Source organism: Polistes canadensis, unplaced genomic scaffold (genome assembly GCF_001313835.1).
Source record: "Polistes canadensis isolate GaletaPanama2010 unplaced genomic scaffold, ASM131383v1 scaffold_115, whole genome shotgun sequence".
NCBI classification, from domain to species: Eukaryota; Metazoa; Arthropoda; class Insecta; order Hymenoptera; family Vespidae; genus Polistes; species Polistes canadensis.
In genome coordinates this window covers 212170-224788 of record NW_014569662.1, presented here as the reverse complement: position 1 = coordinate 224788, position 12619 = coordinate 212170, and the positions used below count along the sequence as shown (strand labels likewise).

Genomic DNA, 12619 nt, shown 5'->3' with positions numbered 1-12619 from the left:
TGTTGCGTTCAACTGCGATTTTGTTATTTTCTGTTGCGTTGTTCTATCTCTCTGTGTGTGTGTGTGTTAGGTTTTATTGTATTATATTATTATTATATTATATTATATTATATTATTATATATATATTATTGTATTATATTATATTATATTATCTTTATTTTTATTTTTAATGCTTATGCCACCGAATTTTCACATCTATCAATTTAAAAGTCGAAGGACGACAACAACAGCATGTCGAAAAAAAAAAAATTGTTATTTTAAAAACAAAATGTGATAAATATACACTTACGAATAAGTAAAATTTTAATCATCTTTAAATATACTTAAAGGATCTTCGACTATCTTTTCTGCCGTTTTTTTAAGGTCTCGCGTGACAGATTTTTTAACGATTGGTCTACTTTCATTTGGTGTGGATTCTACCAAAGATGATGATTTACCGAAAAATTTACTATCATCATCGTCACTATCAGTCGCGAACAATGACTTGTTCTGTATTATCTTTTTGGAAACTGGTTTTATAGAAGTAAATATATCGTCTTCGGTACTTGATTGATCGCCAAATATGTCGGCCAATTTGGAAGGTTTGTTAACAGACTTGTCATCAACGGACAAAATACTTTCAAGTTTTCCTGATTCTTGAGGTACTTTGGATAATTCGACTTTTGGCGTTTGTACTGATTGTTGTTGTTCTGCGAACAAACTTTTGGCATCGTCATCGTCATCTTCGTCATCGTTTTGGAAAAGATTGATTTTCTTTTTTGAAACTTTCGTCGTTACAATACTTTTCTCTTCTTCGTTTTTAACAGACATCTTTTTCGCGATAGAACCAAACAAATTGTCATCTTCGTCGTTCTGATCGTTCGAGTCTTTATCGAAGAAACTGATTTTGGTATCTTTCAAAGTCTTTTTCACAGGTTTTGGTAAAGGAACCGAAAATAGATCACCACTTGCATCGTCCTCGAATAAATTAGTAACCTGTTTTCTCATCGATTCTTCTCTCTTCGTTTTGATGGACCGACTACTAAATAGACTGTCATCATCCGAAAATAATAAATCTTTACCTGTATCAGGAGAAGGAGTTTTCGTTACAAACGCAAACAATTGACTTGGATCTTTTAAAGGATCGTAAGTATTATCGTGCAAAGGATCTATCGGTCCTTTTAAATACTCTTGTTCAAATACATCATTCGTAGTATCCGTCGAATCATCTATTTGTTCAGTTCTAGTCTCTTGAAATTTCGTAAGACGTTCTATCTCATTCGATCTTACTTCAATTTTCTTTTCATTATCATCCATATCAAAACTAGTATCAGATATAGAATTATTATGACTACTCAGCTCAGATTTAATCGAATCTTTTCTAACAGTTTCTTCATTTTCATCGTTACCACCAATGATAGTATCTCTCAAAGGTCTACCATATGTTGGCTCTCTATCAGGCAAGACATTTTTAATCGGTGAAAGTATTGGTGCTCTTCCAAATAATGCATCTTCCCTTTGTGGGTCCTCCGGTAAATCTGGTGGTACGTCAAACAAATCTTCTTCATCAGTTGATGGAGATAACAAGATATTCTTGTTCGCGCTTGTCGAACTTTCTTTACTAATACTTCCAAGCTCAGATTTATCATCACCGATCGAAGGATTTAATTCTACGTTTCGCAGAGTATTATCGACGAAATTCGAGGAAGATAAAGTCAAACGATCATCGTTTGGAGGAACTATCCCATGACCCGTCGAATTATTCGACGACTCTTTCGAAAGAACAGAACTTTCATCTTGAGGAATTTTTTCAGTCGCATCGACGGTATCAAAATCTAAACCACTTTGTCTGAGAGCGGATTTTCGTGCATGCCTACTCTGAGGTCGACGTTTTGCTTGAATTCTCACTCGACTCTGTAACAATAAACACAAACGAATACTTAATAAATTATTGAAAAGACAATACTACAAGAAATATACGCAATACAACAACCTACGTAAGCATATTTGAATGATGACTTGTATTCAATCATGTTGAAACTCACTGTTTCTCAAATAAATAAGAAATATCGATTTTTAAATAAATATCATTATTTTATAATTACCTTTGAGGCAGTCGAAAGTGTTTCTACTTGTGCTGGTACATCAAAACTAATTGCACTTTCGGTGTTACCATTTCCATTTGGCCGAATCTGTTGTTTCAAAAGTTCGTTCTTTTCTGTTGGAAAAAAATATATATTTATATGTGTATATTAATCTTTCTCTCTCTTTCTCTCTCTCTCTATATATATATATATCTATTTCCCTCTCTTTCTCTTACCTGTTGACGGAGTTTGAATTGGTTTAGCAATGCAACCCCCATCATCGCTGTCCCTATCAATAACCTCATCCTCTTCATCTGTTTTCTCTTCGTTCTTTCTCCACAACGGTGGTGTATCAGTAGGAGAAAGAATTTTCAAATCACCCATTTTACCCATTAGATCTTTTATCTTTCCTGACACCGTTGTTCGTCGTGGCATTTGAGAATTATCTTCTACTGACGATGACGTAGTAGCACGAATGCTTAACGTTGTTGGTGGATGCTTTTTATTATCAACATCCACACTATTATTATCATCAAAGTTATCAGAAAACTTGACCTCAACTTGAACTGACTCTTTCTTTGAAATGAGTTGATTCGATTCCTTGCTATTTTCTACTTTATTTTCCACTTCTACTTTTTTCTTATCTTTCTTATCATTAACAAACAAATCTTCATAGTCGTCCTCTTCAAAGAGGGCGTCCTTCTTTTGATTGTCCTGTTCTTTATCCTGCTTAGTTGTGAATACAAAGTTGTTGGCTGTTCCTTCCAACGACGTCTCTTCCGACAATAAAGATTGATGTTTAATATCTTCCACCTTAGTTTCTTCTTCCCGAGACAAGGTTTTCTTATCCATCACGTCTATCGTCATCGTCGATGGTTTCACAGAAAATAAATTGTTTTCAGGATCGGTAGCAAAAATGTTGTCTTCGACTTTGCTTTTGACTTTTGTCTTTCTAACTCCAAACAAATCGTCAACATTATCATCTTCCTCATCATCGAATAGACTATTCTTCTTCGTTGACGTTGTTGACTTAGCAGGTAATTTGATAATGTTACTTTCTTTTGAAACGTTCGTACCATGATTTTTATCAATTGAAAAATTATTAGATGCAATATCCTGGACTCTTTTTGAAGCAATTGTGTTATTTTTGTAAGGTTTCAAAGAATTTCCGAATATATCGACGTCCGGTGAATCTTTATTACCAAAAATGTCGATATCATCGTCAAAAAGTCCCTTACTATTGAACGATCTATTCTTGTCCGGATATTGAGGAGTCGTAGCTAAAAAGTCTGTACTCTTTTGTGACCTTGAACCAGAACTAGTTCTAGAAAAAAGTTCATCACCCGAATCTGAATCGTCGAAGAGAGAAGGGATCTTCGATTTGTTCGTTTTAGAATCTGCTTTAGGAAGAGGTGGTGGACCAAAGAGATCCTTATTCTCAAATACGTCATCTAATCCTGTAGAATTATTTTCTATTGTTTGTTCCACGTTTGATTGATTGTTCGATGTCCTGAATGAAGTAGAATTAACATCCGAAGGATGCAAAGTGTTGGCAACAAATAGACTATCGCCGATTATTCTCTCACGATAAAATTCTTCCGAATTTAAACGTGTTGATGTCAATACATCATCTGTCCTGCAAATATAAAAAAAGTCCTAAAGTTAATGTTAATTCTATAATATGTGTGTGTGTGAAATTAGAAATTGAAGAAAAACAAATTGCACATGGCTAATACCATTTGAATTAATATTTCCATTCAATTATCATACTAGAGTAACGTGTATCGAAATACACTGCTTTTTTAGGAAATGAATTTTTAAAAATATTCCGATAACTCATAAGTCACTATATGCATATTTACGTATGTATATACAGGTGATCTTTTAATTCAAGTTAATTATAATTTCGCTTACTTAACGCGGATCAACCATAGATACATAAATATAAAGTGTCGCTTCCTTATCTGACCATATAAAAAAATATTATTTACATTGTAATAAACTTCCTGAAACATTTTTAACGTGTCATGCCTTTTTTCCCTATTTCCTGTGCATAAACACACTCCGTACATTTACTTTGACCTTTTTTTCTTAGATTATTGCTTGGTAAGTATCATTCATAATTAATTAGTAATTAAGATGCATGAATTCATTTGTTATATTCCAACGAGTTCAGTTTATAAATACAGTTTAATTGAATAAATTAAATTATTTACCAATGTGCATTTTCCTTTGTTTGCAAATGATCGGAATAAATAAAAATACAATATATATATATATATTATTTTAATTATAAAAAATCGTTTTTGTAACGTTATTTTGTATCTAAATTAAATCTCTCATAAAGTGATATTTGTTTCAATCTAATATCAGTCTTATAAAATGTATACACGTACGTAATTGCTTATAAATACTATTAATAAACAAATCTTTTTACATCCTTGAGTTCACAGAGAAAAGTTAAAAAAAATAAAAAATAAAAAGACATAGAAAGAAACTTTATCCAAAGATAACACTTAAATGACTTGTTTCGTCTTGAAAAGCATATATTCATTATTATTAAATAATTTCATCTTTTCGTGATATAAATGTAATTTACTTTTTTCTGGAGCTCGACACATCATATAAAAACGAGCGAGATTACGATAATATTAACAGTGTTTCAGAAAGAACCATCGGTGACAAACGTTTCATTTTTCTGCGGACAACATGAGATCTATATTTGTACTTTGGGGAATTTTATTTGCACTATGTTTCTTCTTGCAAGTTGAAGGTAAATAATATTCAATACTTTTATTATACATACGAATATTAATCATAAAAATTCTTGAAAAGTTTGGATGTTTAAAAATATAATTCAATAAACTATTTAAAAGTCAGAGTTTCCTTGAATATTTAAACTGATACCAATCAAAGATACTTCAATTAATAGTGTGTAACATAAGCTTTCTAAACTCACTATAGTAGACTTATATTATATCAATAAAGACAAGACTCTACAAAAAACTCGCGTTGTGGAATAAAAAGAAAAAAATCTTTGTGAAAATTCAATCCGATGCATCTATTTTTTTAAACATTAATGAATCGAAATGAAATTTTTTTTCAGGAGATTGTAATTTGGATGGTGAGACAGTACCACCTGGTAAACATATTCGTAATTGTATAAGTTACACTTGCCATGAATCCGGCGCTATTAGTGCAGTCGGGTGAGTTACATCTCATATCAATAAAGATGTGATTTCGATTCATACATGCTACGCTTATATTTATTTATCTTTATTATGACTTACGACCTCATTTTACGTCACATTCGAGTCTCTTATTTAACACGTAATTCGCGATAATAAAGTTATCTTATTAGCCTTCAATTTAAAACTAACAATAAGTTACAGTCAATAGAATTTAAGAAAATTAAATTTAATGCAAATGAGAATAATATGATGTGTGATTTACAAATCATTGATTTTGTTTTTTAGCTGTGCAGCATGGAGTTGTGCAGAAACTATTGGATATAGAGAACAAGATTTAAGTAAACCTTATCCGGAATGCTGTGCGGGACCCATTTGTAAAACATAGTTATGCGTCATGCTAACATGTTACTACTATTAAAAAATTACTTACAAATGATTGGAAGATGAAAATGACATCATGTAAAGAAATATTTAGCAGTAAAGTAACCGTTTTATCGAATCTTACGTATATCTAAGAGAGTTATTGCCTGAACGACAGTTAAAATTACACTAAAGAAGCTTGCCTTGGACTGTAACATTTACTCATTGTCAGTGAAATACTCATTAAACAGGAGGATGACTAATCTTTATATCATCCTTTACCAATGATACCTTTGCCATTTACCTAGTTTACTGTCTTCAAAAAAGGACATCACAAAAAGTAACAATGAGAAAATATTATTTTAAAAGAATAATTTGTAATCTTTAACTATCCCTCTTTCTCCCTTTATAATAAACATTATTTCAAAAAATATATATTTTATATTCTAAATGTGGAAAAAAAACATATACATACATACATAGAAAACAAAATACTTACGGCATTGTTGTAACCATTGTACTGCTGATACTGTGACGTTTAATCGATATACCACTGCTATTCTCGCTATTTTCAAGATTAACGTTCCAGTTTCCTGAATTTCCTGCCCTTGCAATAGAACTCTGATCGCGGACAACCTGTAATGAATTATCTTCAAATAAAGGTTCATTATTAAAAGCAACTTCATAATTTGGTTCTGTGTCGCTGCTGGATGAATCCGATGATTGACAACGAGGTATTTTACTTGACAATGCATTCTCGATCGAAGAAGTTAAAACTCCATCGATTATTAAAAGATCGCCGGCCGATTTCTGATACATAAAAATATAACAAAATTATACAAATAAAACCTCTGTACAAGAATATTTATCTCGTACAATATCCTTTTACCTTTTTTTTATTATCCTCCGTGTTAACGCGATTCTTCTGTGTTTCTTCCATAAATTTACTGGAATCCTTTTTAGAAGTTCCAAAGAGATCATTGTCATCTTCTTCTTCCTCGCTAAACAGATTATTGGCTTCGACGTTAGACTCTGGTGTACTAGTTGCCCAGTTGGTTTTAGTAGTCTTGCCAATCACAACATCAAGGAACTTCTTTTGTACATTTTCTGTATTTACAACTTGTTTACTCTCCGAGGTAGCATCTTTCGTAATCCTTTTTACAGGTTGTTTCGATGAAAAAATATCATCCGAATCTTCTGAATCTCCTTTATCGAATAAATCATCAATCGCTGATTTCGGTTTCGTCGCTAAAATAATATTAAATTTGCTTGACTCGATTTATTATGACTTCATTAGTTAATAGTTTATCTCTATTATACATTACTCGTACATATTGTACTTATAGGTGGTGGGACATCCATACTAGGTGGAATAATATTCGATTGAAAAACAGGTTGATTTTGCCATAACTTAGCCGATACGTTATCTTCAAAAATTTCTTTGTTATCCTCAAACAGATTATTGGGTTTATCGTTAAAGAAATCTTCTATACCATCATTTTCTGGTGTAAATAAATTATCGTCTAAAAATAAAGGAATTATTTTGTGATTTTTACTTTCATATATCTACGCTTATATGACAAACATTAAAATAATACCTTTAAATTTACTAATAGAAGGTTCCCTGGTTTCATTCGTTATCGGAGGTTTTAGAGTCTGTCGAACGTTGCCTAATCTCTTAGCTAATTCTTCAGCAAAGTTAGGTGACTCATTAGTAACCTGTACCTGAAAATTATATAAATATCTTGCAACTATGCTAAATACATTATTATGCTAGCTTTAACTTAAATCAGTAAATAACAAAAGATACCTTTAGTGGATCCTTGATTGGAGTTGTACAATCAGATGCAAAACTCATTGTATTTTGAGATATACTGTCTAATTTTCCAGGATTCATATACGAAGCATCGTTTGATTTTTCTGATACGCTCAACGAAGAAATCAATCTGCTATCTATGTTTGGGTCATTTTTTGGATCAAATGTTTCTTGTATTCTTACATCCTCTTGATAACTTTCTGAGTCATCCTCTTCTTCGTCCACTTGCTCAGATTCGCTGCTGCTGCTTTCTAAGCCAATTTTATTAGAAGTATTCCACTTATGCGAACCAATGACATAAGGCAAAGGTCGATCTTGATATGGATCTTTTGGCCCCAAAATAACGCTGTAATAAAAAGACGTTTTAAATAATTTATCGTCTTAGTATTCTCTACAATACATATGTTTATAAGAAATATATTAACCTCATAACTCTTGCATCACCTTCATCCTCGCTATCGCTATCAATAACTTCCATTCTTTTATATTTTTCATCCATTACATTTAGACCTTGTTTAACACTTTCAATTATATTGGTAAGAAAATCTGTTTTTGGTAGTTCTTGTTCTACTTTTTTTTCTATTTCTATATCATCTTCTTGTACTCGACTTTCAATAAACTGAGTATTGGCCAATGCCAAGGAAGTGTTGGTTAAATTATCTATAATTATTGCCGTCTCGCCCAATTGAGTTGTTAACGAATCTATCGCTTGTTGAGTCTTATTAGCTTTTGACACCAGATTCTAAATCATAATAATAAAGTATTATGTATCATATGATTGAAAAAAAAAAACTTATATTTAACTTGAATCATACTTCAGAAAACTGTTGTAAATGTTTTAATAATCCAGCATCAGCTGCCAAACTCCATTCCTGTCTTTTGTTTCTCATTTCTTCTGTAGTCCATGAACGGTCCCATGATTTTTCCATTTCATCCGATACATTCTATGAACAAATAAACGTTTTATTCAATATTATTACCTCACACAATATATAAGTAATGAAATTTATTGACAAAATATTATTAATTATCTAAATAAATTTCTATCGGTACAAATAATAGAAACAAATGAGAAAATTAATAACAAGTATTTATATAACAATGAAAAAGATAGCAAATGTAAAAAAAACTAAATAAACTAAAATAAAGTCTGTTGTTTATACTTGGTAACCTAATTTGAAAGTATATTATAAATAGATAATAATCTGCTTACCATATCATCAAATATGATCCCGCATAAAATGTAAATTTGTTTATTTTTAATGACACTGTTTGTATTTATTATTTAAGAACACTTTGTTATCCAGTAAAGTTAGAAAAAGACACCCACTTTAAACTCTTTTGATTATCGAAACTTATGACACACACGGTTAAAAGCATACAATTTCTTTGACAAACGTGACAGGGGCGTACGAAAGATCAAATCAATAATTTAATTTACAACTTAAACATATTTCCAAATGGTAAAATACTTTCACTATTATTCCAATAAATTCCATTTAATATTATTTAGATTTTCCATTAACAAACATATGTACCTATGTGTGTATTATATTAGCAGTTGTGAAAAATTATGTGAACATTAATTGAATAAATAACAAAAACTTGATTTGTTCGTGTCGTTTTAGTTTGATCGTTAATATCAATATTGAAATATTTCCTACGTAACATAAGATAAACTACCTTATTTAAAAGAGAAACAGGTTCCAGTACTTTTCAAATACGGGCCTGCTTTATTGCAACGTTGCCAAATGAAATAGTATTTTGGTCCGTGTTCGGGATTCCGCTGTTCGGCTGATAGAGAAACAGCGTTACAAATTGTTTGTCAATATTTTAGAGTTTCATAATATTTAAACGTTCTTTTAATAGTTATAAAGTTTTCATCTTTATATTTTTATAATGATCTATCCAAGTGAACAAATCTTTTCATCTTTGACCCTTTGAAAGTGATCGTTGTCCCAATTTTTTCCTATCGAGGGTATGGAATATTTCAATGTGTACGCGCATACTCTACACACACATCTATTATAGTATATAATATGTGTGTATGATACATCGACGATACTGTCAACGAGTGTGTTATGCATGTGCAATGATGCTACTTCTATATGCAACTCTCTCCCATCTGTTTGATTAACAAGGAGAATGTTTAAAATATTTCTTAGCAGTCAAAAGGATTGATTATATCTCAGAAAGATCTTATCCAATTACACAAAACTCCAATTATATATAGAAGTAGTAAAAAGATGCAATTCTATTTTATAAAAAGTGATACCTTCATGTAATAAGAAATAGAAAAACAAGAAAATAGGTAATTTTTAATTTTGAGAAGAATAAGATATTATCTTGTCACTACATTTTGGTAAGTCGACAAGTTGAGTCGATAAATATTACTTTTGCCAATTTGTTAATACGTACTATCAAAATCTTATTTATTTTATATCTCTTCAATATGAGATATATGAACGTAAGCAAACAAATTATATATCTTAAACGAAACTTTTTTTCAATAATTATAACTATTTAAGAATGCAATTGATGAATCATAATTAATATTATTATATGTTTGTTTTAGATATACGCCAAACATGTACGTTATCAGAACAATCATGTATCCAAGATATGTAGGTGGTCGATTTAACACGGATGCATACATCAGACAATTGTGTATCCTATTTAGTTGATGCACACAGTATTGTCTTAGAGACATTCGTTATTTTTATTGCATATCTTTATTCTTGCTCTTTTTGAGCATTCTTATTGTCATAGAATATTCAGTGTTCACAAAATCACTTTTAATGAGGCTGAAATCACGAACAAGAAAGCAAACTCTCTTTTGAGAAAGTACAGTGTTTAACGACTGACTTTGATGAACAATGAACCATTCCGGAAGTGGAAAACGTCAGGCGAAGGTTTTGGAAGAAAATTATTGGGACTGCAGTGTCTGCACGTATAGAAATACAGCGGAAGCATTTAAGTGCCTCATGTGTGACGTCCGTAAAGGAACTTCTACGCGGAAACCCCGCATTAATCCTCAGTTAGTGGCACAACAGGTCGGTTATTTCATTTGCATTATTTATCATTTAATATTAAATCTTACTCTTATCATCTTATCAATTAATTTATTACTAAATTTGTCATTTAGGTTGCACAACAACAATATGTGCCACTGTTAAAGCCTGGAAAAAAAGAAGGAAGTAGTGGTGGTAGTACGACTAGCAGTGGAAAAGAAAAAGACCGCAAACTGGACAAACCAAGGCGTAAGAGTAGGCATCCACCACGTCTTAAAAATATAGATCGTAGTACGGCTCAAACCAATGAAGTAACGGTAAATAACGTTACCGTTGTTATTACTGAATATAAACCCAAAGTTAAAAAAAGTTCGGATCAGTCTGGTATTTCCAGCAGTGCTTCTTCTGAAAACGGAAGTCAGCATGATTCCAATCAAGACTCTAGAAGTCTGGATATAGGAACTGATGCCTAGGTCAATACTATGTCACATATATGTGTGGATTATTATAATTAATATATTATATGTCACTTTCCATGTACAGTCGTACATCTTGTGGGCAAAAGCAACAACTTTGTCATCTATTACAGCTACACAATAAGTCAGGTATTTTATGCTATCAATGGAATGTTTTTTTTAAATACTTTTTTCGTAATGATCAGCACTATTTAAGACAAGTTACTTGTGATTTAAGAAGAAATTGTACTTAATCATCTTATGTTTATTTACTAATTGTGAATGTTACATAATTATTAATGTTTGTTTAAAAAGCTCTTATACCAAATTGGTTCGTATATCATAAAGTGTTATTTTATTTAATTTACAGGTAATGCATATTTAAAAATATTATAAATTTATATCCATTGTTAACATAAATAATGTCCTAGACTTTTACTAAATTTAAAAAACCACTGCCAGAGAGTATGTTACAAGATTATTATTACTATTAAAATTTTTTAACAGAGCTCATGACACATTAGATGTCATTATGCATTGTATGAATAGTTTTAGTTGACGTGCTTGTGTGAGCAAAAATATATCAAATAACTGGCACTGGTATATATACACATCTTTTTTGCATTCCAATTTATTGAATCATTTGATTAAAGAAAAGATATGTTATTTCTATTTTACTTGAAAATATGGAGACAATTTTTTTTTGTATAAATCATGTACTTTTAATTTTTTCTGTAGCATAAAATGGAATGTGAAGTAGCTAATTAATTTTTATTTTATTTTTAATGTAGTTTATACCTCAATAAACGAAATCTTATATTTTATTTTGAAGTGCTCACACTTTGCATTATAATATTTTCATGTTTAATCGAAATATTTGTCTTGGGACAATTAAACTCAATAATTTAAATATATTTTATTAGTTTACTTGTTACGCCTCTTTTTTGTATTAATTATAATTTATATAATTTGTAGATTACGTCTTTTGTTTATATTTTTGGTTTTTTTAATAATTTTTAAATATTTTATAATTGAACATTTCAATAATTATTATAAATTTCTAATAGCAAACCTACCCTGTATAATAACAAAATGGAATTTGCATAAACATGCAAATTTATAAACATAAATGCAAAATATTACATTGCAACAATTAATAGTCGATTTTAATAACTATCTGATCACTATAAACTGCGATCTATAATTATTTTTATATTTATTTTTATCCATTTTACACTATCGTGATACAAATTATATTATAGACTCAAAACATTTACGAAATTTAAAAAAAAATTTATAAAAATCACTGATAATATAATGATTTTTTAAGTATATTGAGTTATCATATACATTATTGAATTAGTTAGACTATTGCGCTAAATGAAATAATATCGATGAATCTAAGTTATAAATTTAAAGTGAAAGTAAATGAAAAACCTTTTGTGAATACTTATATAAATATTCAATAATTTACTGAGAATTTTAACATACTATATAAGTAAAATAAAGAACATTTTTTCACGAATTCATTATATATCATTGTATTGAGTGGTGTAGTTATCAATATTGAGTTTATTTATCTTTTTTAAAATTCACATTTCAAAAGTAATCTTCTTGTCATATTTATTGTATAAACTCTTTTTGCAAATGTTGTTATTAAATAAATAATGTTTGGCAATTATTCTCATATAGTTAATATTAACATATTTTGTCATTATTAAA

General features: G+C 30.1%; 3 protein-coding genes across 5 annotated transcripts; 2 read left to right on the top strand and 1 right to left on the bottom strand.

Moving 5' to 3' along the window:
- Positions 1–117: 117 nt before the first annotated feature.
- LOC106787808 (WASH complex subunit FAM21) lies at positions 118–9072 on the bottom strand. The gene is made up of 11 exons (XM_014750496.1): positions 8645–9072; positions 8247–8375; positions 7857–8173; positions 7426–7777; positions 7214–7340; positions 6947–7138; positions 6505–6863; positions 6115–6425; positions 2301–3700; positions 2086–2198; positions 118–1894 (listed from the first exon to the last, which is right to left on the bottom strand). The coding sequence occupies exons 1-11, from the start codon at positions 8645–8647 to the stop codon at positions 305–307; spliced, it is 4893 nt and encodes a 1630-aa protein (XP_014605982.1). The 5' UTR covers positions 8648–9072; the 3' UTR covers positions 118–304.
- Positions 4718–5884, top strand: LOC106787811. The gene is made up of 3 exons (XM_014750502.1): positions 4718–4837; positions 5171–5270; positions 5541–5884. Exons 1-3 carry the CDS (start codon positions 4774–4776, stop codon positions 5638–5640), a joined length of 264 nt encoding a protein of 87 aa, XP_014605988.1. The 5' UTR covers positions 4718–4773; the 3' UTR covers positions 5641–5884.
- A 110-nt stretch (positions 9073–9182) lies between the features above and the next one.
- Positions 9183–12575, top strand: LOC106787810 (YY1-associated factor 2). Of its 3 annotated transcripts, none has more exons than XM_014750500.1 (3): positions 9183–9742; positions 10007–10484; positions 10577–12575. In XM_014750500.1, the coding sequence occupies exons 2-3, from the start codon at positions 10308–10310 to the stop codon at positions 10913–10915; spliced, it is 516 nt and encodes a 171-aa protein (XP_014605986.1). In that variant the 5' UTR covers positions 9183–9742; positions 10007–10307; the 3' UTR covers positions 10916–12575. The 3 variants fall into 3 exon arrangements, with proteins under 3 accessions (XP_014605986.1, XP_014605985.1, XP_014605987.1); XM_014750499.1 differs by having other exon boundaries at positions 9183–9793; XM_014750501.1 differs by lacking the exon at positions 9183–9742 and adding an exon at positions 9850–9898.
- Positions 12576–12619: the final 44 nt, after the last annotated feature.